Genomic DNA, 24,849 nt, shown 5'->3' on the forward strand with positions numbered 1-24,849 from the left:
ACAACGTTCTGTGAAAATTATTTTGAACCTAGAATTCCATTCCCAGCCTGTCACTCAAGTGCAAGGGCTAAATAAAAACATCATTAGACATACTTTCTATTCTCTTTCTGAAAAAATAATTCAAATATATTACTTTTCAGTGACACAAAATACAAGTCTAAGAGGAAAATATTAAGACTAGCTATGGATTTTGATGAAAAATTTGCAAGTGACAGCAATGAGCAGTTGGCATATTTTAGGACAAAATGTCAGTTTTGTGAAGAATGTTATCAAGAAAAGAGTAGATTACAATATACATAGTGTGTGAATTAGATTCTGAGAATTCACTGTGTCATGGTATTGATAATATGAAGATGAACAAGACAGAAGGCAAAACCTCAAGGGAAAATAAACTGTATATACAAGTCACAGGCTAAATATTGACAGAAAGCAAGCTAAAATGTGGTCTGAGTTGGGGCTGCTTATGGAGTATAAGCGTGCTTTCTGAAATGGCAATAGTAGACTGCCTTGGTCAGGGAATTTAGAAGAGCCAAGAGGACAGACTTGAGGTTCAGAAATTCTGTTTACTTTATTATTTCTAAGATAGTTAAATTCAAATAAAATCAAATGTAATACTTTAAGTTATGAAGAATGATTCTCTTGAGTGATGGGGCTATATTATGGTTGGCTTTTCTTTACCCATCTCTATATTTTCCTGGTTTTCTAACATTAACTGTTTTTTACTTTTGTAATAAAAGAATAATAAATACTATTTGAAAATGAAACAGAAACAATGTTAATAAATGAAGATCACTAAAGTTTATCTTAGGACTTTTTTATGCATTAGCGCATCTCTGAATAAAAATGATATATATATAAACACAATTCCATTTTTTTAAAAGTACTATTCCTGTTGTCAAAAGAATTCATAATTCTGATTGAGTACATTACACCAAAAAAAAAAAAAAAATGGCTTTCAACATTGTAGAGTTTTTGGCAATGGAAATCAAGCCAAAACCATCATTTTTTCCCCACTGCTTGGAGTGCTGTATTAATTTAATCATAAGAGCTCGTATTTTAGTGCTCCTATACTATTATCTAGGTTTCAGCCCTGGATCTCAAGTTGTGGGCAAGTTAGTTAACTTGTACATGCTTACGTTCCACATCTGTAAAATAGGAATTACAGTACATACAGTTCCTGAGTACATACAGTACTTATGGTGGTGTGGTAAATAAAGGTTAAATGAGTTAATATACAAAGACACATAGACTATTGACTGGCACAGAGTAAGCACTTGATAAATGTTTCCTTTAAAAACAGTGAAAACCTGAAATAAAGTTATCATATAAGACATGTCCAGTTATTTAAAATGAAACATTCAGGACCATCCTTTATATGATATTGCAGTCTTATAATCTTTAAAATGTCATTTTTATTTACCATCGTAAAGATGAAAACTCTAATCAAGTTCACTGGTTTATATAATCATTTAAAGTAGTCAAGATGGCTATTTTCCTTTATTTTTTTTTCTAGCTTTATTGAGATAATTGACATATAACATTGTATAAGTTTAAGGTATAAGTGTAATTATTTGATATATGTATATATTGCAAAGTTATTACCACAGTAAGGTTAATTGACACATCCATCACCTAACCTGATTACACTTGTGTGTGTGTGTGTGTGTGTGTGTGTGTTGTAAGAACATTTAAAATCTACCCGTAGCAACTTTCAGGTATACAATACAGTATTGTTGACTGTAGTCACCTTGCTGGTATGATTTTTTTGTTTTTTTGCCATAGAGTCTACAGTTAACTAATTTACTGTCTTTAATGAAAGAGTATCTTTTCATATGTATTCCTGAAAATGTGCTTGCATATTACCTGATTTTATACTCAGAAAATTATTTATTTTAAAACTCCCTAAGTACAGTATATATGTTATGGTGGGGGGGGTTAATTCTGTACATTGCATGATATATTCATTGTTGAAAACATTTTTAAATAGATTAATTGTATGCAAATTAATGTTTTTAGTTTCAATATAGAAATTTTTAATTTCTACAGTGAAAGTATAGAGCAGAAAGAGGAGTAGTATTATGAACCCATGTATACTTAGTACTCACTTTTAATCATTACCACCTTAAGACCAGTCTTGTTTTGTTCTATCCATTCTTCCCTATCCCATCATTTTGAAGTCATTTTATTAGAAAATATTTTAGTAGGTACCTCTTAAAAGATAGGAATTTTTTAAAAAACATAATATCATTATCATACCTAAGCTAACTAAACTGATTACTAGTAAATATTTGGTTATTGTTCCAAGTTCTCATTGCCTCATAAAATCATAAGTTTTTTTCAACTTTTTCAAAATCTGAATCCAAATGAAGTCCATATATTGCAGTTGAGTGATACGTTTGAGTATCCTTTAATCTGTAAATATCCCCTTCCATTCTTATGTTCTTATATTTTTCTGTTGTTGAAAAAATCATGTGCCTGGCAGTTTTTCCCAAAGTCTGGATTTTGCTCATTGCATCTCCATGATTTTAGTAAAGGAAAACTATTTTCCAAATATTTTTCTTATCTCAATTTCACATTTTCTTTGTTAACCTACAATGAGTTTAGTGGTAAACTGACTTTAATATTGGAAAGAAAGAGTTGCTTGTGGTGATTACAAAGGGATTTAGCCACAGGTTGAGCAGGAGATTATTTTAATGGTTCTGATCAATTTTCTTAATTTTTGTCAAGACAGAGGTGAACATTAGGCTCCTTTTGAAACTAATTTCTAGCACTTAGTAAACTCTGTATAAGTTATGTAAATATTTTACATGCTGATATTGCCTATAATTTTAAAACCTTAATTTTCATCACTGCTTTTCAAAATGTGACACACTCTAATATATATCTAGTATTTATATGGGTTCTCTAATTTTCCTTTTCTTCACAATTGAACAGTCTTTATTTCAGCTTCTGAAGGAGGCTAATTTTTCCATTTTCATAAAATACAAAATACATATGTACTCAAATAATTGTACAGACGCCACAGTATATAAAGATGGTGCCATTGTTTAAAAGTAAATTTCCGGCTGACTCAAAAAGGTTCAGCAGCTGACGTATAAAAGCATGAGCTCAGTATAGGAAGAATATTGGAAGTGTTGGTGCATAAGGTGTGAAAGTGCAGGCTATACAAAATCTAAGGGTGGCTGAAAACTGTTCAAGTAACAGACCTAATCTCCACGTGACCAGTGATGTGGGAACTGATACCGTGTGGGTGAAGTGGTTGCCACCTCTTCAAAGTGCTGACTTTAAGAAGACGACAGCAATGAATGAGTCAGACAGTAGTAGTAGTCAGTGGCACTTGGACATTAAACAAAATTGTAAAGTGGATAAATTTGTGTTACATGTGTTTTTTTTTTAACATCTTTATTGGAGCATAATTGCTTTACAGTGGTGTGTTAGTTTCTACTTGTGTTACATGTTTCTGTTCCTTTCTACAGTCCTCCTGTCTGTCCACCATAAGCACCCTGACTTGATTTCTTGACGTCTTAATCCAGTTCTGAAATCCTCTAGTTGTATACTCATTCTACATTTATTAAGTGTCTGCACATGCTAGGTATTACAAAAGTCCCTAAGTATAAGTCACAGACTTGTATTTGAAGTATCTGTTGGTTAAGTGAAAAACAGAAACAGAACAGTAGAGTTACCTCACTGGAGGTTACCTTCCCACAAAGAACTCCCAAATTCCATAAATAGGCCTTTTTATTCTCAGTAAATGCACTACTATCCCTACCATCCTCCATCCCACAAATAGATAATACCTAAGTTTTTCATTCTCCAGGTGTTATAATTTACGCAGGTGCTTATTAATAAAGTAGTATACTTTTATAAGTTTACGAGAAGCTGAAGTGTGTGTGTGTGTGCGCATGCGCGTGCATGTATTTAAGCACTTATTCATCTAGAATAGGTGGAATGCATAGGGGATAGTGTAGAACAGATAGCCTTCTCTTTGCCCCTTGACTTTCCTGGGAAACAATCTTTGACCTCCCAAATCCCAGTGATCAGAATAGCAGCAATAAAATATACACATCTTTTGGAATGGTTTCAAACCAGTAATGTTCCCAGGGATAAATGAGAAGTTGATTTTACCTCCTTCCAGATCAATCCAAATAAACATATAAGTAAATACCAATGCAAACGTAGCCTCAAGACAAGTCCCCTACACAGCCTCCTCCCCACAACAGACTCCTACCCCTGTTCCCTTCCTAAAATATAAATTCTTAAACTGCACCTCTCCTTGACCGATAATCTAAAATACCTTCTAGTTAAGTATAGATGGGAAATAATAAAGAGTAACTGATTAAAGACAAATATATGATATTTAATCTTTGGAATCTAAAATAAATGATACAAATGAGCTTATTTACAAAACAGAAACAGATTCACAGACATAGAACACAAATTTATGGTTACCAAAGGGGAAAGTGGGGGTGGGGTAGATTAGAGGTTGAGATTAACAGATACACACTACTATATTCAAAATAGATAAACAATAATACAGAACTGTATTCAATATCTTATATGTTTTCAGTCTTGAATTAGGCTGGTTGAAAGGAGTCCAAGAAGTTCCAGGTTAGGCAGTTGAATCTCAGAGGAAAAGTAGAGACTTGGACTTGCCTATAAGTTCTTTAAGTTTAGGGTCATGGTATATTTAGTTTTGTTTTGTCATCACCCACTCCCGAAGTATATGTGACAGTAGAATATAGTTATGTTTCCTGAAGATGTGTAATCATTAATGTAATCAGACTATTTTAAAAGCCCAGAATCTGTTTTATTTTCTTATTAGGCATGTGAAATATTATTGCTTCGTCAAATGCATGATGGTTATTTTGGAGAGATTTTGAAGGAGGAGGGATTTACTTTATATACTGTCATCTCCCTGCATTGGTCACATCTGTTCCTTTTGGATTCCATACAAGATAAGATGGAAATTTATGGTAGCCTCAGTAGGGGAAAAGTCAAGCCTAAGGATGATTGTGATCTCAAGTAACAAGCTATTTTTAAATGTCACTAGTGTTAGTTGCAAATATCTTAGAGTGCCTTGAGAGGTACAGAGCAACTTTCAAATGTATTTGTTTTTTATCAGTTAAGTTTCATTTTGTTATTTAGCATTTTCTCATGGAGAAGAAAAAAGTTTTAATGAAAAATTTAATGTTTTAAAGATTGCTTATTTCTCACTTTTCTTCCTAGTTTCCCAGATAAAATTGTTGAGATGATAAGCATTAACATTTTTTAAAGGAGCTTTTTATCAGAAATAATTTGGTAAAATGTTTTAAATACAAGTTCAAATTTAGTGACTAAGTAGATATTAAAGACTAAAAAGATTGTAACAAATTAGAAAATAATGCAGTATAATGATAACCATGGCCATTTTGAGAACAAGGATTTGGATTCTAGGTGAATTTCTTACTCTAAACAATCATCTCCTAAGGGAGGCAGAGCAAACATTTTTTTTTTAAGTTACTTCTGCACTAGAATTCCAAGACCAGCTTGATCTATAGTCCTGGGTAAAGTAAATCAAAAAGGTTTGGACTTCTTAGGGGGAAGAAAAGGGTTTCAGCCTGGTCTGGCAGTGAAATGGCATCACAGAGATGTAGTATCTTTGCTGGGGTCACAGACTAGCCAGCTTCATGAGAACCATGCAGGGTCGTTGCTGCTGGTGCTGAGAATCGCGTGCAGAGAGGAGCGAGCCTGTTGGGCAGCTGCAACACAGTGACCAGAGCCAGGCTGCTATCCTTCCCTGGGGTAATTCCACATTCTTCATCACGGACATATCATGTACCATGAGGCTAACTTATTCACTTTAGAACATAAATTTTTCCCTTTTAAAAAAGTAGGAGTCTCTTTAAAAGAACCATGGGAAAAATAACATATCTGTGTTGGAGAGCATTGCTTAATTACCTTCAGTTGATGAATCAGGAGCACAGGTACACATATGTGTGTGACTCAGAGAATCTGCATTTGACCTTTAATATGTATATTCAAAATGGTAAGCACTATGATATAGTGATTGAAACATACACAGGAGTATGTGTGTAGTATAATTTAAGTAATATATTAATATGCATAGGCAAAGAAGACCAGAGAAAATAGGATGAAGAAATTATAAAGTGATGTTACACAGGAGAAATACAAACACATGGAAAAATGAGCCACACCTGTAATCAAAAAATCAAACAAATAGTGGTACCATTTTATACCTATTAGTGAAGATTTTAAAAATATTTTTTCTGATGTTAAAACTAATGCATGGGGCTTCCCTGGTGGCGCAGTGGTTGAGAGTCCGCCTGCCGATGCAGGGGACATGGGTTCGTGCCTCGGTCTGGGAAGATCCCACATGCTGCGGAGTGGCTGGGCCTGTGAGCCATGGCCGCTGAGCCTGTGCGTCCGGAGCCTGTGCTCCGCAACAGGAGAGGCCACAACAGTGAGAGGCCCATGTACCGCCAAAAAAAAAAAAATCTAATGCATGTGTTAGGCTAGGAATTTGGAAAATACAGCAAAACTTGAAAAAAAATAAAAATGCATAAGTCCTCTGGCCAGAGTTTTAACATGGATACTATTTTGATGTATTTCTCTCATTTCTTTTTCCCTACATACACACACACACAGACAAATTTATATACTGCTATTTTCAACTGACAAGCTATACAAAAGTTTTTTCTAAATTATTAAGTATAATATCAAATTATTAGGACAACCTGAATGTCCCCTCAGGAGAATCTGTTTAAATGATTACACATTAACTCCATGTAATATGTAGCCCTTAAAAACAGTAATAAAGAAAATGCAACTTCAAAGGAAAATATCTACAGCTGTTCAATGAAAAAAAGCCATATATAAAATGGGACATGCTGTGGTTTGAGCTCCTTATTTTCATAATAGTTGTTTTCATGCCGTTAAATCCTACCTGAACTTCCTATACATCCTTCCTGCCTCAGTTCAGTGCTGTTGCTTTGAGAAGCCTGCTTCCCTTCCACTTTTCCCAGTATACTGACTCTTTCCCAAGTGCATCCTTTGGACCTAGTGCCCACTGCCATTTTAGCGATTATCAGGTTGTGTAACTGTTACAGCGCAGGACTGTGTTCTTTTCATCATGTCACCTATAGCACCTAGCACTCTGTGCCTGGAGCAGCATAATAAATATTTACTTAAGATTGATTCTAGGTGTCTAATTAAGGTTTTGTGGGATGTACAAAGAAAAAAACCATTCCCAATTTCCAGTGAAACTTACCTAATGAGAAATAATATAAATGGAATACTTAAATATAAACCCTAAAAAATCAAGTTCTAGGGCTTCCCTGGTGGCGCAGTGGTTGAGAGTCCGCCTGCCGATGCAGGGGTCACGGGTTTGTGCCCCGGTCCGGGAAGATCCCACGTGCCGCGGAGCGGCTGGGCCCGTGAGCCATGGCCGCTGAGCCTGCGCGTCCGGAGCCTGTGCTCCACAACGGGAGAGGCCACAACAGTGAGAGGCCCGCGTACCGCAAAAAAAAAAAAAAAAAAAAAAAAAAATCAAGTTCTTAAAAACGGCAAGGGGAGAACACTCCTCAAGAACAAATTGTAAATAAGACACCAATAAGACAAAATAACACCTGTCATATCAGTACATATTCTTGTATTCGTTTAATCAAGGAGCAGAATAAATACTACTTCCAAAACAGCTGTTCCTTTTTTGCAGCATAAAGTTCTATGGCTGATACTCTGTATTGCAATATTGATAACTGGGAATGGAGTTATGCTTACAAGCAGTTGGAATTCCAAAAATGTTCTTTTTTATACCACATGTCAATATAACTGTGTCACTCATTGGCACTTAATAGTATTGTCTTAGAATATTACCACATCTTCTCCAAAAATAAGATTGTGATCTCTCCACAGCTCCTATCCAGTGCTCAAAACCTTATAGACACTCTAAAATGCTTCTGGAATTTGAATTTCCATGTAAAGAGAATATTTGGGAGCTAGATCACTTTAGAGGAAGCTTGACATATTAAAATACATTTATAACTTTAATATTATTAAATACTTAGCCAAAAAAGTGTTTAGTTACTTTTTATAATGAGTTTGGTTTTTTTCCTCTTTTGGTCAGAGGCCTCAGTTTTCTTTTAATTAGAGGTCTGGGTTTTCTTTTCAGTTGGAGGCCCCATGTATGCAATGTACATTTCAGCTAAGAAAAGATGCTCAAGTAGGAAGAAAATAAACTATAAATTAAAAACCTAAAGAATAAAATAGCTTTTTTCTAATTATGTATCTATTCAATTTATCTGTTATAATCTTGACTGTGTAATTGGGGGATATAGTTCTTTTTTTATTTTTTTTTTAATGGATAGTAAAGCAGATAGTCGTGTCTTGTATAGTTAAAACCATTCACCTTTATTCAAGTTCTGTCCTTTATGGGAATCATTTGCTCTTTTATGCTTTTACTAATAAAGTTCTGAAAGATATAAAACCATCTGTGATGTTTACTTAATTATAAACCCTTTAAGTTAGTGATTGTTAATCTTTTTTGCATCAAAGAATTTTACTTAAATATTCTCTCTCCAGGAGAAAAGAAAATGTACATATATGTAAAATTTTATAGGGGACTTCCCTGGTGGTCCAGTGATTAAGACTCTGTGCTTCCACTTCAGGGGACGCGGGTGGGTTCCATCCCTGGTCGGGGAACTAAAATCCCACATGTCGCATGGCACAGCCAAAAAAAAAAATTTTTTTTTACATAACATTAGTAGCCAGTGTTTTCCTGAATCCAGTCCCCTGAGTTATGAACCTCTTCATTATATTATACATACATTTTAATATTAGATACTCTTTTTGGTATCTGTTGTAAATCCAGTGTATTGTGTACTTTTAGAAGTGTCACAGGGTGTCATCCTGAAGCAGATTCTCTATAAAGCTTTTCCACAAAGCTGTAGCAGAGTTCTTACATATTGTTGTTGTATTATTTACATATAAATATGAATTTTTTCTCAGAATTGTTTGAAATAATTGATGTATATGCTATATTTTTCTCAGTCTTACTTTTCTGACAGTTGTCTATTGACTAACAGCAGATTTTCCTTTCTTATTCTAGATTCTGAAGAGGCTCGGTCTGTAAATCCTTCCAGTGTTGATGAAAATATTGACTCTGAGACAGAGAAAGACTCTCTCATCTGTGAAAGTAAACAAATAGTTCCCAGTAAAGCAGCTCTTCCATGTGCCCTTGATGAGTATGAGTTCAAAGATGACGAGGAGGAAGCAGTAAACAAGATGATCGATGGCAGGCGCATTCTTAGGAAAGAGCTGAGAAGAGAGAACGAGGCTCAAGTAGAAAAGAGTAGCTTATTTGCAAAACAGGAAAAAGCTTTCTATCCTAAATCATTTAAAAGTAAAAAACAAAAGCCATCTAGGGTTTTGTATTCAAGTTCTGAAAGTTCCGATGAAGAAATTCTTCAGAACAAAAAGTGTTCTGCTCCATGTTCTGTCCCTGAAACTTCGAATTCTGATATACAGACCAGAAAGGAATATGGAGTTTCAAATGAACACAAACAGAAAGGGAAAGTTAAAAGAAAATTAAAGAACCAGAACAAAAATAAAGAGAACCAAGAGCTGAAGCAAGAAAAAGAGGGGAAAGAAAATACCAGAGTAACAAACTTGACAGTTAATACTGCACTAGATTGTTCAGAAAAGACCAGAGAGGAGGGGAATTTTAGGAAATCTTTTAGCCCAAAAGATGATACTTCATTACATTTATTTCATATTTCCACTGGTAAATCTCCCAAACATTCTTGTGGACTCAGTGAAAAGCAGTCAACACCACTAAAACAAGAACATTCTAAGACGTGTTTATCACCAGGAAGTTCTGAAATGTCATTACAGCCTGATCTTGTTCGGTATGATAATATAGAATCTGAATTCTTGCCAGAAAGTTCAAGTGTAAAATCTTGTAAGCATAAGGAAAAAAACAAACATCAGAAAGATTTCCACTTAGAATTTGGTGAAAAGTCAAATGCCAAAATAAAGGATGAAGATCACAGTCCAACATTTGAAAATTCAGATTGCACACTGAAAAAAATGGATAAAGAGGGTAAAACATTAAAAAAACATAAATTAAAACATAAAGAAAGGGAAAAAGAAAAGCATAAAAAAGAAATCGAAGGTGAAAAGGAAAAATACAAAAATAGGGATGGTGCTAAAGAGCTGCAGCGGAGTGTGGAATTTGATAGAGAATTTTGGAAAGAGAATTTTTTTAAAAGTGATGAAACTGAAGATCTATTTTTAAGTATGGAACATGAGTCCCTAACAGAAAAAAAATCAAAGTTGGAGAAAAGCATGAAAGATGATAAATCAACCAAGGAAAAGCATGTCTCCAAAGAGAGGAACTTTAAAGAAGAACGAGAAAAGATTAAAAAGGAAAGTGAGAAATCTTTTAGGGAGGAAAAATTAAGAGATTTGAAAGATGAGAGAGAGAATGTACCAACTGATAAAGAAACAGAATTCAGTTCTTTAGGTATAAGTGCCAGTGAAGAGTCTATAGGGTTACATTCAGTGGAAAAGGAAATAGAAATTGAAAAACAAGAAAAGCATATGAAAGAAAGTAAGGATAAATCTGAGAAACGGTTTCAAAGTAAAGAAAAGGATGTTGAGAAGCCTGAAAGAAAAAATTCTGAAAAAGAGAAGAAGATAAAACATGAGCATAAGTCAGAGAAAGACAGATTAGATCCTAGTGAATGTGTTGACAGAATAAAAGAGAAAGACAAGCTATATTCACATCACACAGAAAAATGCCATAAAGAAGGAGAGAAGATAAAAAACATTACTACCGTTAAAAAAACTGATGACAGAGAGAAAAGTAGAGAAAAGATAGATAGAAAACATGACAAAGAAAAACTTGAAAAAGAGAGACATCCTGCAGAGAGCAAAGAGAAGCACTTGATGGAAAAAAAAAACAAACAATCAGATAATACTGAGTATACTAAATCAGAAAAAACCAAAAATAAAGAAAAAGATAGGGAGGTAGAGAAAAAGGAAAAATCTAGAGATAATGTAAATATAACTAACTCCAAACATTTCCAGGAAGAGAGGAGGTCAAGTATAGCAGACAGCAATAAAGCACAACATGAAAAAACTTTCTCTCTTAAAGAAAAAACAAAAGATGAGCCTTTGAGAACTCCTGATGGAAAAGAAAAAGACAAAAAAGATATAGACAGATACAAAGAACGAGACAAACACAAGGATAAAGTTCAACTAAGTAGTTCACTCAAAGTAAAATCCGAAGCAGATAAGCCTAAACCTAAGTCATCACCAGCATCGAAAGATACTCGACCCAAAGAAAAGAGGCTGGTGAATGATGACTTAATGCAGACCAGCTTTGAAAGGATGCTTAGCCTTAAAGACCTAGAAATAGAACAGTGGCACAGAAAACACAAGGAAAAGATTAAGCAAAAAGAAAAGGAACGGTTGAGAAATCGTAATTGTTTAGAACTTAAAGTAAAAGATAAAGAAAAAACAAAGCATGTACCAGCCGAGTCCAAAAATAAAGAACTTACTAGGTCGAAGAGTTCAGAGTTGACTGATGCTTATACCAAGGAGAAACGTTGCAAAGATGCTGTAAGTAACAGGTCACAATCTGTTGACACCAAAAATACAGTGAATTTAGGCAAGTCATCCTTTGTTTCAGATAATAGCTTAAACAGATCTCCTAGATCAGAAAGTGAAAAGCCAGGTCTCAGCTCCAGGTCTGTGTCCATGATTTCGGTGGCTAGCTCTGAAGATTCTTGCCACACTACAGTGACAACCCCAAGGCTTCCAGTGGAGTATGACTCAGACTTTATGTTAGAGGGTTCAGATTCCCAAATGTCCTTTTCCCAGTCACCGTTTTTGTCAATTGCCAAATCTCCTGCCCTTCATGAAAGGGAGTCAGATAGCCTGGCTGAACTACCAGAGCGCATTAAAGCGTCATATACAAGCAGACTTCCAACAGCCCATCTCCGGTCCTCCTCGGTAGAAGATGCTAAGCTAGTTATAAATGAGGGGAGACCAACTGCAGAAGTTCGAAGATGTAGCATGCCATCTGTCATTTGCGAACATACAAAACACTTCCAAACAATATCAGAAGAAAGCAGTCAAGATGGCTTAGTTGTGCCAAGAGATGCTTGTCCTTCTCCCAAACCTGAGGTACCCTCGGATGTGCCTGAAAGAGAACATTCAAGTGCGTCCAACACACATTCCAGTTTTGCAGCATCTCCAACTAGATCTGTAAACAGCAAACATACTTCTGCTGATACAAATGGTATCAAGAGCACTGCTTCAGTGGGCACTTTGATGGACAGTCCTGTGTATCTAGAGCCGTCTAGTCAGGTTGGTGTGATCCAAAGTAAATCATGGGAAATACCTGTTGATAGACGGGAGTCATTGAGCGCCAGTGACTTCATCTGCCCCAATTCTACTACACCTGATCAAGATTCCTCTGTTCAGGGTTTTTGTAATTCTGAAAACAAAATATTGAAAGAACAGAATATTGATTTTGTATCCTTGCACCAGACTGAATTGCCAGGAAACACTTGTGCTCAGGATCTAGCATCCTTTCTCCCTTCACAGCAGCCTTGCTCTTTTCACAGCCAATCACTTTCAGATGCTGAATCTATTTCTAAGCATAGATCTTTGTCATATGTTGCCAATCAAGAGTCAGGTATTTTACAACAGAAAAATGCAATTCAAATTATTAATTCTGTTTTAGATACTGATAATGAATCTACAAAAGATATGGAGAATACTTTTATCCTAGCAGATGTTCAAAAGACAGATGCCTTTGTTCCAGTGTTCTCTGAAAGCACTGTTCAAGAAACAGCACCGAATTTTGAGAAAGCTAATACTTTGCCTGTATTACCATCAGAAAAGGACTTTAATGGAAGTGATGCCTCTTCCCAGCCAAATACACATTATGCATTTAGCAAACTAATGTATAAGTCTTCCAGTGGCCATGAGGCTGAAAATCGTACTTCTGATATTCAGGTTATTTCACATGAAAAAGAAAACAAACTGGAGAGTTTGGTTTTGACTCATTTGAATGATAAGTGTGATTCTGATTTATGTGAAATGAATGCAGGGTTGCCAAAAGGAAACCTGAATGAACAGGATAATCCAAAACATTGTCCTGAAAGTGAAAAGTGTTTGCTTTCCATAGAGGATGAAGAATCACAACAGAGCACTTTATCGAGTCTGGAAAACCATTCACAACAACCACCTCAACCAGAAATGCACAGATATGGACACTTAGTTAAAGTAGAATTAGAAGAAAGTGCTGAAGATGATAAAACTGAAAACCAAATTCCTCAAAGGATGACTAGAAACAAAGCAAATACAATAGCAAATCAAAGCAAACAGATTCTTGCCACCTGTACACTATTAGCAGACAAAGACACCGAGTCTTCATCTCCTAGAGGAAGAATAAGATTAACTGAGGAGGATGATCCTCAGATTCACCACCCACGGAAAAGGAAAGTGTCACGTGTGCCTCAGCCTGTGCAAGCAAGTCCCTCTTTACTGCAAGCAAAAGAGAAAACTCAGCAGTCTCTGGCAGCCATCGTGGACTCTCTGAAACTAGACGAGATCCAGCCGTACAGTTCAGAGAGAGCAAATCCGTATTTTGAATACTTGCACATAAGGAAAAAAATCGAAGAAAAACGCAAATTGTTGTGTAGTGTTATCCCTCAGGCACCTCAGTATTATGATGAATATGTAACATTTAATGGATCGTATCTCCTGGATGGAAACCCCTTAAGCAAGATCTGCATCCCCACAGTAAGTAACCTCACTTGATACACACCTGCAGCCCATTCACTAGGAATGTGACGAAAGTCATGTATAGTTTTAAATTTTCTAGTAGCCACATTTTAAAAAGTAAAAGGAAGTGGGCAAAATTAGTTTTATTATTTCAGTGTTAAAATAGAATCAATATAGAAAAGTTATTGAGATAGTCTATAATTTTTTTTTTTTTTTTTTTTTGGTGCTGAGTATTTGAAATCCAGTGGGCTAGCAGTATGTCTGTCTCAGTTCAGACCAACCATGTGTCAGTCAGTGCTCAGTAGCCGTGTGTAGGCTGTGCTACCTTATTGAACAGCACTGGTCCATGGTATTTTGTTCCTTACCTGCTTTTTCTTTCAACCCTAAGGAGTTATACTTTTATTTCTCTGAAAGGTGATTCCTTTCCATGTGCTTTTGATCCCATTCCCTCCAGTCTTCTCTGGAACCCTCTATGAAGACACTTCTTGCTAATATATTTTAAAATTTTCTCTCTCCACTGGCCTTTATCCACCTACTCTGAACATATTTGGGTCTCCTTCATCCCAGGGAGAAAAAAGTTGCCCCTTGCCTGTCAGAGTTTGTTTAGCTCAGCCTCTCTCACTGCCGCACCTTGGAGAGTGGTCTGTGCCTGATGTCTCCTCTCTTTCACTTCCTGTTCCTCCCATCACCGTTATGTGCACTGACAAAGCTCACCAGTGAGCTTGTAATTGCCTGATTGTTTGGCCTCTCCCTTTTTCTTTCTACTTGATCTCTGTCATATTTGATATCGTGACCATCTTGTTCATAAAATTCCCCCCACTCCCCGGTCTTTCATGATGGTGCACTCTTCTGGTCCTCTTGCCTCACTAATCTTTTTCTATCTTTTTATGGCTCCTCTACCCACTCCTTAAACATCAGAGTTCTCCAGGAATTAAATTTTCAGTCACCTTTCATTCAGTGAGGTCCTGTCTCTGTGGTTTCAGCAGTCTTCCACACACCAGTTAGTCCCAAAAAATTCTGTTGATCTCTAGACTCAAATATAGGTGCCTCTTGGGCATCGTCACCTAAATGACCTGAGGCACCTGTAATGGGCTTGGTTCCCCAGGAAGCTGACTCTGAGACTGTGAGCAATCCCTGTGTGTGTGTGAGGGAATCGGAATCGGGTAGAGCAAGCAGGTGAACTGAAATAAATGCAGGTGCAGCAGTGACTCACTGCACCTGCGGGAGCTACTAACGGGGAGTCTGCCCTCAGGGAAGGAATGTGACCTTGGGCTCCATCCTAGAGAGGAGCTGCAGTGGGAGCCTTCAGCCACCAGCACCCCGCGTTCTTGGGGGGAGGGTCTTACCACGTGCCCACTCCCACTTCAGACTTCACAAAGACCAAAAGGGAATGAGTTACCACCCGCTCCCTTAAAAACAAATTTGTATTTATTAGTGAGGGCACCCACAGTAGAAACCAAATTCTGACCATTCTACCTTCCAGAATCTACCTTCTACCACTGCCTTGGTTTAGGGCCCTCGTCATTATCTCTCGTTCTCAACATCGCAGCAAGTTTTTCACTTCTTTTTTCTTCTAGTTTCTTTCTGTTGGAGCATTCTCTCTTGTTAAATTTATGTCCCTTCCAAAGCAATAAAAAGCTGTTTCCCTATTGAAGTATCTCAGCTCTGATTAGTTGGCTTCCCATTGCCCACAACATAAAACCCATATCTAAGCCCAGCATAATCATTCATTCACAGTCTGACCCCAGTCTACCCCTCCTGCTTCATCTTCTCACCACTCATCCAAATCACCTAGTGTTTCAGCCAAACTGAACTCACTCTTCTTTGGAATCTCTCGTTTCACTACTTGGGTTCTTTGGCAGTGCTCTTCCCTCTATGCGAAATGTTGTTTTTGCCGGGCCCGCTTTTCTCTCCTCTTCCATCGATTGTACCAACTGTGACGTCACCTCTGTGCAAGGTCTTGTCAAAGCAGAATTGCTTGTGTCTTCCTTATACCTCCCCTGTTATGTTGTAGTCAACTGTTTACATGTCTGCCTCTCCCTCTGAGCTATAATCCAGTTAAGGGTTACGACACTTTTGATCTCTTGTAGAGTGAGTCCTACATCTTCAGCCCCGAATACACTACTGATTTCCATAACCATGTGTCTAGCTGCTTCTGGACGTCTCCTGAATGTCCCACAACATCCTTAAAATCATTATGTCCAATACCAAACACACTTATCTTATCTCAGAAGTGCTCCTTTTGCTCCATCTGCTTCAGTTACCATCATTATCTGTTATCTCACTTCCCAGGCTGGGAACCCAAAACTCAGCCCTCCCCTCTTTCTTCCTGTCACATCAGTCACTAAGTCCTATTGATTCATCTCACTTCCTTTCCCCTCTTCTTTCTTACCACTGTCATGCAGGGACCTCATGACCTCAGACTACTGCATTATCACACATGTGAATATAGCATATTCAAAAATTGCATATGCATGTAATTCATAACTGTGTGCTAAGCATAGTGCTAACTGGATATCAGAAATGAGCAAAACAGACGTTCTGAGCAGCTGCCATAGGTTTTAGTCCAGTCTCTTCTAGGCTAGTCAGTCTACTTGTTGTTTGGATTCCTTATATGAAACTCAGATCGGATTCATGACTACCTGGCTAAGCATCTTCTAAAGAAGACTCAGTTTTCTGTAAGCTAAGCCCCCACTCCTGCATACACGGTCCTCCCATGCAGGCTTGGCTGTGGTTACTACCCTGCTGTACTCGGTGGTCCCCAGGCCATTCCCTGACAGTTCACAGCCTTCCTTTGCACATGTTCTTTCTTTCAAAGCCCAGCTCAGAGGAGATCAGACAGTTAGAGGAATGGTGGTTCTTTATTCCCGCTTTCATGGAATATACCTAATGCTACTGCCTTTTAAATCTTAGATAGAGATTTTGATATTACTCTACTAATAGTAAACAGTAGTAGTAGATTTAAAAGAATAGAGTTGTAAATAAATTTGTCATTCTTTGAAATTGTCAGCAAGATAATTTGTTAATGATTCAAAAAATATAAAGCTAATAATTTCCTTTTTTCCTTTATTTCTCCTTAAAGGATAAGAACTTTGAACTGAACTATGTTTGTATCATAGGGTTGAAATATAGATAAAGCTATAAAGAACACATTTAAATTAGAAATTTTTACAAACTGTTTCACTAAAAACAATTTCTAATAAACCGTGTTAGGTTGCCCTTTTAGCACTATCTGCCTACTGATACGTATATGTATGTATACACATGTATATAGTGTGATGCGTATTTGTGTATATGTTACGCGTGCCTGTGTTTACTGTCAGCTTTGCTTATTCCTGCAAAGATGATGTGATACAAGTTTAATCCCCTTGCAGCAGTTCCGGGGATATAACTTTAATTAAATTAGAATTTAGTCATAATCAAGTGTTGTTTCAAAAGGGGTTATAAACAGAGCTTAGAATTATTTCTGGATGTAGTAGGGAATTTTTTCTTTGTTTTTTAATGAGAATTACTAAAGTAGAGAAACACACAGTATAATGTAGTAGAAAAAGTAGTAGATCTCCAAGTAGCATACATGAGTTTGTCTAGATTTTGCTGCAAACCACCTGTGTGATCTTGAAGAATTCGCTTCACTTCTCTGATCCTTAGTTTTGATATATGTAAAACAATAGTGTCTACCCCACCTACCTCAAAGCAGGTTGAAATAGTAAATGCCACAGCCCATTGAAAACTTTAAAACATTGTACAGATTTAAAAGGTTACCATTATTTTATCCAGCTCAGAATTACTTTAAGGGTCACATTTACTAGAGGTAATATGTGAACCCTCCACCTTTTGCTCATAAAAAGCTGTACTTTTGAGTTTATTGGACTAAAACTAGTTTATTTGAAAATTTTTGAAAAATAATAAAGACCAGAATAAACAAAAATTTTTTTGTTACATTACTTTTGGTATTTACCAATATTTTATCCATTTGTTTCCTTTCAGTCTGCTAATTGCCTTTTTGTCAGAGTGGTTTCTTCATTTTGTCTATGTAATCTGATTATAGAACCTGTTAATAAACATGGTACGTTGTCTCCAGAGTCCACTTACATGTTCATTCTTCTATTACATGCTTTTCTTAACATTTAGCCAGAATGCTGCCTTTTATCCAGTGGAAATAAAGGGAAGAAAAATAAAACTTTAGGTCAGGTTCCCAAAACTCAAATGAACAGGGGGAGGAAAAAAAGAAAAAGACTTGTCACAAGCTGGTATACACAGAAACCCTACAGAGGGATGGAGGTGTGGGGGATGAGAAGAAAGGGTGTCCCAAGGAAGCTGTCAAGAGAGCTTCTGTTCTAGAGACTCCTGGGACTCACAGATGCTAAAAAAGACAAAATCTCCACAAATCTCCATGCCTGATTTACTTACAGGTAAATGAGGAAAACAGCAAAAGGAAAATTTCCTCAAAAGTCTCCATATAGAGACTTCTCTATAGGTTGATACATGTTGAGAATTCCCAAATTTATATATTCTGCCCCAACCTCTCTCCTCGGCTTCTTTTTTGCTTGCTAACTGGATAGCTCCACAGACTCAACATTTCAGCACTGAACTTGTCCCCAAACCTGCTTCTCTTTCCTTGTGTCCCCTCCTGTGGTCTCTATTACTAGCCATCCACTCCTCGTGCTAAGGACCTACAGGTCCTCAGTTGCTCCCTCTTTTTTATCCTAAATCAGTCAGTTACCCCCATCTTTAGACTCCCATCTCTTCCACTCCCTCCTCATCTAACACCAGTGAAACAGTGACCTGCTTCCATAATTCCTTGCCTACAGTGTTGTCCCCCTAATATCTTTTCTCCAAATATAGCAGTGAGCTGTTAAGACCTTCCACTGGTTCCCCATTACATGCAAAATTTACCCTAATGTGTTACAAATAATATGTGTTCCACAGTATGTTAATTAAATACCTTCTCCAGTAGGGAGAGAGGGGTGTTTTCCATGATCAAATAAGTTTGGGAAACACCATTTATCTAAAAGTAAATAGATTTCTTCACTGTAGGACTTCTGAGAACTATTAAAATTTAATTTGTTAATTACAAGATACCTAAATAAGTACATACATACAGTGTTTCCCAAACTTACTTGTTCTTGGAACCATTTCCGGTAAATCATCTGTATGCACCCAGTGTTCTGTGGGTCATGCTTGAAGAAACGCTGTTTCCAGAACAGACTACAAGCTTTATTACTGGGCCCTGCTGCCCTCTCCACCCTTGTATCCCACCCTTCCTGCCCTCACATTGATGTTCCAGGAACTCAGGACAGCCTGCAGTTGCCTCCTGATACCAGAGTGTTCTCATGCAGGTGATTATACTGTCCTCTTGTGTGTGAATTATCTCCCTCCCTTCTTACCCTTTCTTTTTTCCCCACAACTCATTTCTTTTAACTCTTTACTCTGGCTCTTCCTTTAAGATAGAGCTCAGGCATTACCCTCTCAAAGAAGCTTTCTTTGACACTCCGGTCTCAAAGGAGTAGATATTTGTCCTCTGTGCTGCTTGAAGGATGCCTGTATGACTTTGCAACACTAAAATAATAGCACCAAACTCTACTCTTGCCTCTTCTTATTAAATTTAAATAAGTTTACAGACACAGAAATCAAATGCATTACTGCAATTAGAGACCTGAAAAATGATCAGCCCCAGTAAGTTATTGGTATTGTAGAATTTTCTGCATTGATTCAACTGATTGTTATTTGACATGTTTTCAATTCCCCATGATTCCTATAAACTGTTTACTATTTATAAATGGAGTCTTGATTGGATCCAGGTTTGTGTCTTTGGCAAGAGTGTTTCCTGTGTAGTACTGCATAATCGCTGTAGCATCACATCAGGAAGCACACAGTATCTGCTTGTTCCCTCTTCAGAAGAGTCCCCAGAGTTATTAAACTGCCAAAATGTGCTGAGATAACCTTTGTTGCTTCACTCTAATATGCTGACATTAATTAAAAGCTTGGGGTGGGGGATATAGATACTCCAAGAGGTAGAGGGAGAATATTCAGGGATCACAGACAGTTACTGCCATACTTGGATGTTTCTTTATATTAATGCTTGAGTGTATGCATAGACTGAGTCAGCTTTCTTTTTTTTTGTTTTTGGTTGCATTGAGTTTCAGTTGCGGCACGCAGGATCTTTGTAGAGCCATGCAGGATCTTTCGTTGCGGTGCACGGGCTTCTAGTTGTGGCGCGTGGGCTCTGTAGTTTGCGGTGCGCGGGCTTAGTTGCCCCGTGGCATGTGGGATCTTAGTTCCCCGACCAGGGATCGAACCCACATTGGAAGGCGGATTCTTTACCACTGGACCACCAGAGAAGTCCCTGAGTCAGCTTTCTTAACCTCCAGCATCTACCAGAAAGCACAGTTCACTCTAATGATCAATTTAGAGATGAACTAAACGTAAGCTTTTTGGAGCATGGATAGACAAAGTGAGTTACCATGTATAATAAAGTTTGCAAACTACAACTGTATTAGAAGACAATTTCATGTATTTTTATAAAAGAGTTAATTCACTAAATGTAAAACTCAGCACTTTAGTGTTTGGATTTTATCATGTCTACAGAGAGATTTCACTTACTATACCCTCAGACTGCTGTCATCTTTAGGACCGTTTGCTCGATGTTTTGTCTGTTTTTGTTACTCCTTCCTCCCTGTCTTTGAACTATCACTTACTGATGCTCTAAAATGTGTCTCTGTATGGTAAATAACTGCCTTAGTCCTAGTGTGCTCTTTGGAATTTGCTGTGGCCTCAGAATTAAAACATCTAAGCTTTCTGGAATGCTCTGCTTTGTTTCAAAGAGTTGAAATTGAGAAGTAACAACCAGTTGTGTAATTGTTACTATATTATTTAATTCAAAGAACATTAGAATTTATGTTTTCATTAAGTTATACACTAAAAAGTTTTAATTTTATAGGAATAATCAATTATTGTAAACAAAATCTAATGTTTTCAACTTTTTTTTTTTTTTTAATTAGATTACACCACCACCTTCCCTGTCAGATCCACTTAAAGAGCTTTTTCGACAACAGGAAGTTGTAAGGATGAAACTTCGTTTGCAACACAGTATTGAAAGGGTAAGAAATATTTAAATTTACATTTATGTCAAAAATAACTATTTTAACAATAGATTATAATTGCCTACAGTTTATTATTAGTGACTCTTCCTTATTTAAAGCCATTTTGGGAAATGGTTTGATTTTATCCTGTGCTCGTGCAATAAGATGGAGAAATTTTAAGCCTGATTTAGGATAGCTGCTCCCATGTTACAATTCATATTCAGTATATATTTGATACATTGATATAAGAATCTCTAATAATTCCTTATCATTTGCCAAATTTGAAGAACTGTAGCAGTGAATTCCTATTTGGACATTTGGATTTCCAAGCTTTGGAATTGTTGCTTGGTACCAGCTCCTCTAGTACAGACTCTTACCAAGGTTGTGCTCATTGGTCCTTTTAGGTTCTGCTTTAGTATTCCAGTTTCTGGTGGTTAGTTCTGGCATGAAATGACAGGGGGAAAAACCTACCTAATTATTTGTAGAAATCATCAAAGTAACTTGGATTGACAAAAATAATAACACCTTAATTTTTTGTGGGAGGGTCAGGGACTTACTGAAAATGTGATGTAAGCTATGATCTTTCTTTACAGACATACACACATATTCTTATACAAGCAGAACCTTGTATGCAATTCCTTCATACATGATTGATTTCCTAGGGTAGAGGTTCTTAACCTTTTTTGTGCCATGGATTCCTGTAACAATCTGGTAAATATAAAACCTTTCCTCAGAATAATGTTTTTAAATGAAGAAAATTAATTTATAGCATTACAGAGAGAAAAGCAATAAAAAAAAAAGAAGCACTGAAACTGAACTTACAACTTTGTGCATGACCCACGTCAGTGCGATTTGTTAGCAGTAAGAAGTTAGGTCATATAACCCACATCAATAGCTGTTTCAGTCATCAGGCATGTGTGAAGTCACCTGGTATATATTCATCTATGCATCTAACCATGTTACAGAAGCTGTGCTGCCTTACAGACAGTTTAGAATTCTCGTTTGAACTGTGTAATTTGCAGAACTTTAATAGTGAAAATGACTCACATCCTTCCACTTATCCACCAGCAAACAATTTAGAATTACAGAAAACTAGAAAGCAACTTAGAAGTCTGACCAGTGTGAGAACAAACAACTCTGCTATTTGGTTCTACAGTGGGAATAACTGGTTGGTAGTTGGCTAGCTGTGTAGTGTAGCACAGGTGTCTCTACATGGAAGAGCTGCCATCACATGTCATACAGCAGCAGGTCTAATGACTATTGGAATTTCAAAGAAGAAATTAGTATAAAAACTTGGGGGCAATACTTGCAACAACTATAACAGGAATTGAAAATAGTTGTGATTTCTATGGATGACAAAGTTGCAAATACTTCTGGCATCACTGTGGTTTGTGGCCTACATTGATAATTGAAAGAAATGCCAGTTGGAGGTGAGCAAAAATAAAGACGTAATTTTTCCCGTTCAGGTTCACAGATGACCTTCCCCTCATTCTGTCCAGAGGCTTCTTAGGAGTATGAGGACCAAAGCTAAGAACCTCTGTTCTGAGGGTATTTTTCCCATAGAAAATGATAACATTTGAATACTGTGCTAAATGAATGAACACATCTTGCAGCCAGAGCACCTGGCCCCTTACCTGCCTCCCCAAGAGCCCCTGACCTCAGAGCCACCTCGCATCCTACCTGCCTCCCCAGGAACTAAGAGGAAGGCAGTACTTTGGGAGAGGCATAGCCCATTCTCAGAAGACATTGTTTAAGAGGCTCTGCTCTAGAAGTTCAAAGACACAGCATTAAGAATGATGATCTAAAGTGGAATATGTAGGCTATCAGTTAAGCCACATATCTCTGTTAGTTATCTTAGGGGAGACGGTCTGACTTTAAAAATGTATTTCTGGGACTTCTCTGGGGGTGCAGTGGTTAAGAACCCACCTGCTAATGCAGGGGACATGGGTTTGATCCCTGGTCTGGGAAGTTCCCACATGCCGCAGAGCAACTAAGCCCATGTGCCACAATTACTGAGCCTGCACTCTAGAGCCTGCGAGCCACAACTACTGATCCCATGTGCCACAACTGCTGAAGCCCGTGCTCCTAGAGCCTGTGCTCCGCAACAAGAGAAGCCACCGCAGTGAGAAGCCCACGCAATGCCACGAAGAGTAGCCCCCGCTCACCGCAACTAGAAAAAGCCCACGCACAGCAACTAAGACCCAATGCAGCCAAAAATAAATAAAAACTAAATGGATTTTTTAAAATGTATTTCTTGTATGGTGAAAAAGATTTTTGGTTATTGCTCTTTTTCTCTGCAGGACTACAACCAACTTTTTTTTTATTGGCGGGGGCTGTGTTGGGTCTTTGTTGCTGCGCACAGGCTTTCTCTAGTTGCAGCGAGCAGGGGCTACTCTTTGTTGCGATGCGTGGGCTTCTCATTGCGGTGGCTTCTCTTATTGCGGAGCACGGGCTCTAGGCATGTAGGCACACGGGCTTCAGTAGTTGTGGCATGCAGGCTCAGTAGTTGTGGCACCCGGGCTTAGTTGCTTCACGGCATGTGGGATCTTCCTGGACCAGGGCTCGAACCTGTGTCCCCTGCATTGGCAGGCGGATTCTTAACCACTGTGCCACCAGGGAGGTCCCCAGCCAACTTTTTAGAAAGTATTTTTTCTTGGGCTTCCCTGGTGGCGCAGTGGTTGAGAATCCGCCTGCCGATGCAGGGGACATGGGTTCGTGCCATGGTCCGGGAAGATCCCACATGCCGCAGAGCCATGGCCGCGGAGCCTGTGTGTCAGGAGCCTGTGCTCCGCAATGGGTGAGGCCACAACAGAGAGAGGCCCGCATACCACCAAAAAAAAAAAAGAAAGTATTTTTTCTTCTAGCTATTTTTTCTTAGTATCTGACCACATGTTTGGATATTTATCACTTAAAGTCCCACCTTAAACTTGCACATAAATTATAAGTATTGGATTTAACTCTTTTGAGTGTCATTTATCACATAACAATTTATAGCAGATTAAATAGGACTGTCTCTTTAGCTTTTCACTAAATTATAAATATAGAAAAACTCTACAGTAATGCATATTTGGATATAATGTGGTCTGCATTCTCCAATGGGGGGAACGATAAGTTTCTTGTCAGTTGAGGGGTGAATAGGCAACATGGTAGGGACAAGACCAGCCACATGTTTAGTCTTCTCCCAGCCCAGCCTTCCAGAAAGGCCAAGGTCTGCAGCTGGTCCTCAGGAATTCCCATCTGCTAAATGCAGAGGATTGCCTAGATTGGCATTAACCTTACAAAAGAGTGACTGTGTATTACATAAGTGGAAGTTTTGGATCCCACTTAACACATTAAGGCAGAATTGTACTGTGATTGTCAGAGGTTTACAAGTACAGTTGACTCTTGCACAACACGAGGGTTAGGGGCACCAACCCCTCACATAGTCAAAAATTAACTTATAACTTTAGAGTCAGCCCTCTGTATCCACATTTCTGCATACATGGATTCAACCAGCCGTGGATTGTGTAGGACTGTTGTACGTATTTATTGAAAAATACCCATGTAAAAGTGGACCTGCTCGGTTCAAACCCATGTTGTTCAAGGGTCAACTGTAGTTAGCATTAGAGTACAGTGTGTTTGTTGCTATGAAATATTCATTATAAAAGAGAAGCTGCCACCACAATGGTGTATCGCATCAGAATAGTTAGAATGGATAGAATAAAAAAGACAGACAATAACATACATGGGCAAGGGTGTGAAAACACTAGAACCCTATTATACATTGCTGGGGAGAACATAAAATGATACAATTGCTGTTGAAAACATTTTGGCTGTTGGTCAGCAAGTTAAGCATAAAACTACCATTATAACCCAGCAGTCCCACTCCTAGTTATTTACCCAGGAGAAATAAACATATACATTCAAACAAAAATTGAGCATGAGTGTTCATAGCAGCTGTATTCATGATAGCCCAAAGGAAGAAGCATCCTAA

General features: G+C 37.6%; 1 protein-coding gene across 4 annotated transcripts in view; it reads left to right on the forward strand.

Annotated features, from left to right (window-relative positions):
* ANKRD12 (ankyrin repeat domain 12) overlaps window positions 1–24,849 on the forward strand; it is a 114,609-nt gene that overhangs the window by 81,756 nt on the left and 8,004 nt on the right. For all 4 annotated transcript variants that reach the window (XR_010836734.1, XM_059041237.2, XM_067014573.1 and 1 more), the window contains 2 exons: window positions 9,104–13,812; window positions 20,796–20,894. Coding sequence is in view for 3 of the 4 variants with exons in the window: in XM_059041237.2 (XP_058897220.1) it covers window positions 9,104–13,812; window positions 20,796–20,894 (4,808 nt within the window). In the remaining variant the exon portion in view is untranslated. The remainder of the gene's footprint in view (window positions 1–9,103; window positions 13,813–20,795; window positions 20,895–24,849) is intronic.

The sequence above is a fragment of the Kogia breviceps genome, chromosome 15 (assembly GCF_026419965.1).
Source record: "Kogia breviceps isolate mKogBre1 chromosome 15, mKogBre1 haplotype 1, whole genome shotgun sequence".
Taxonomy (NCBI): Eukaryota; Metazoa; Chordata; class Mammalia; order Artiodactyla; family Physeteridae; genus Kogia; species Kogia breviceps.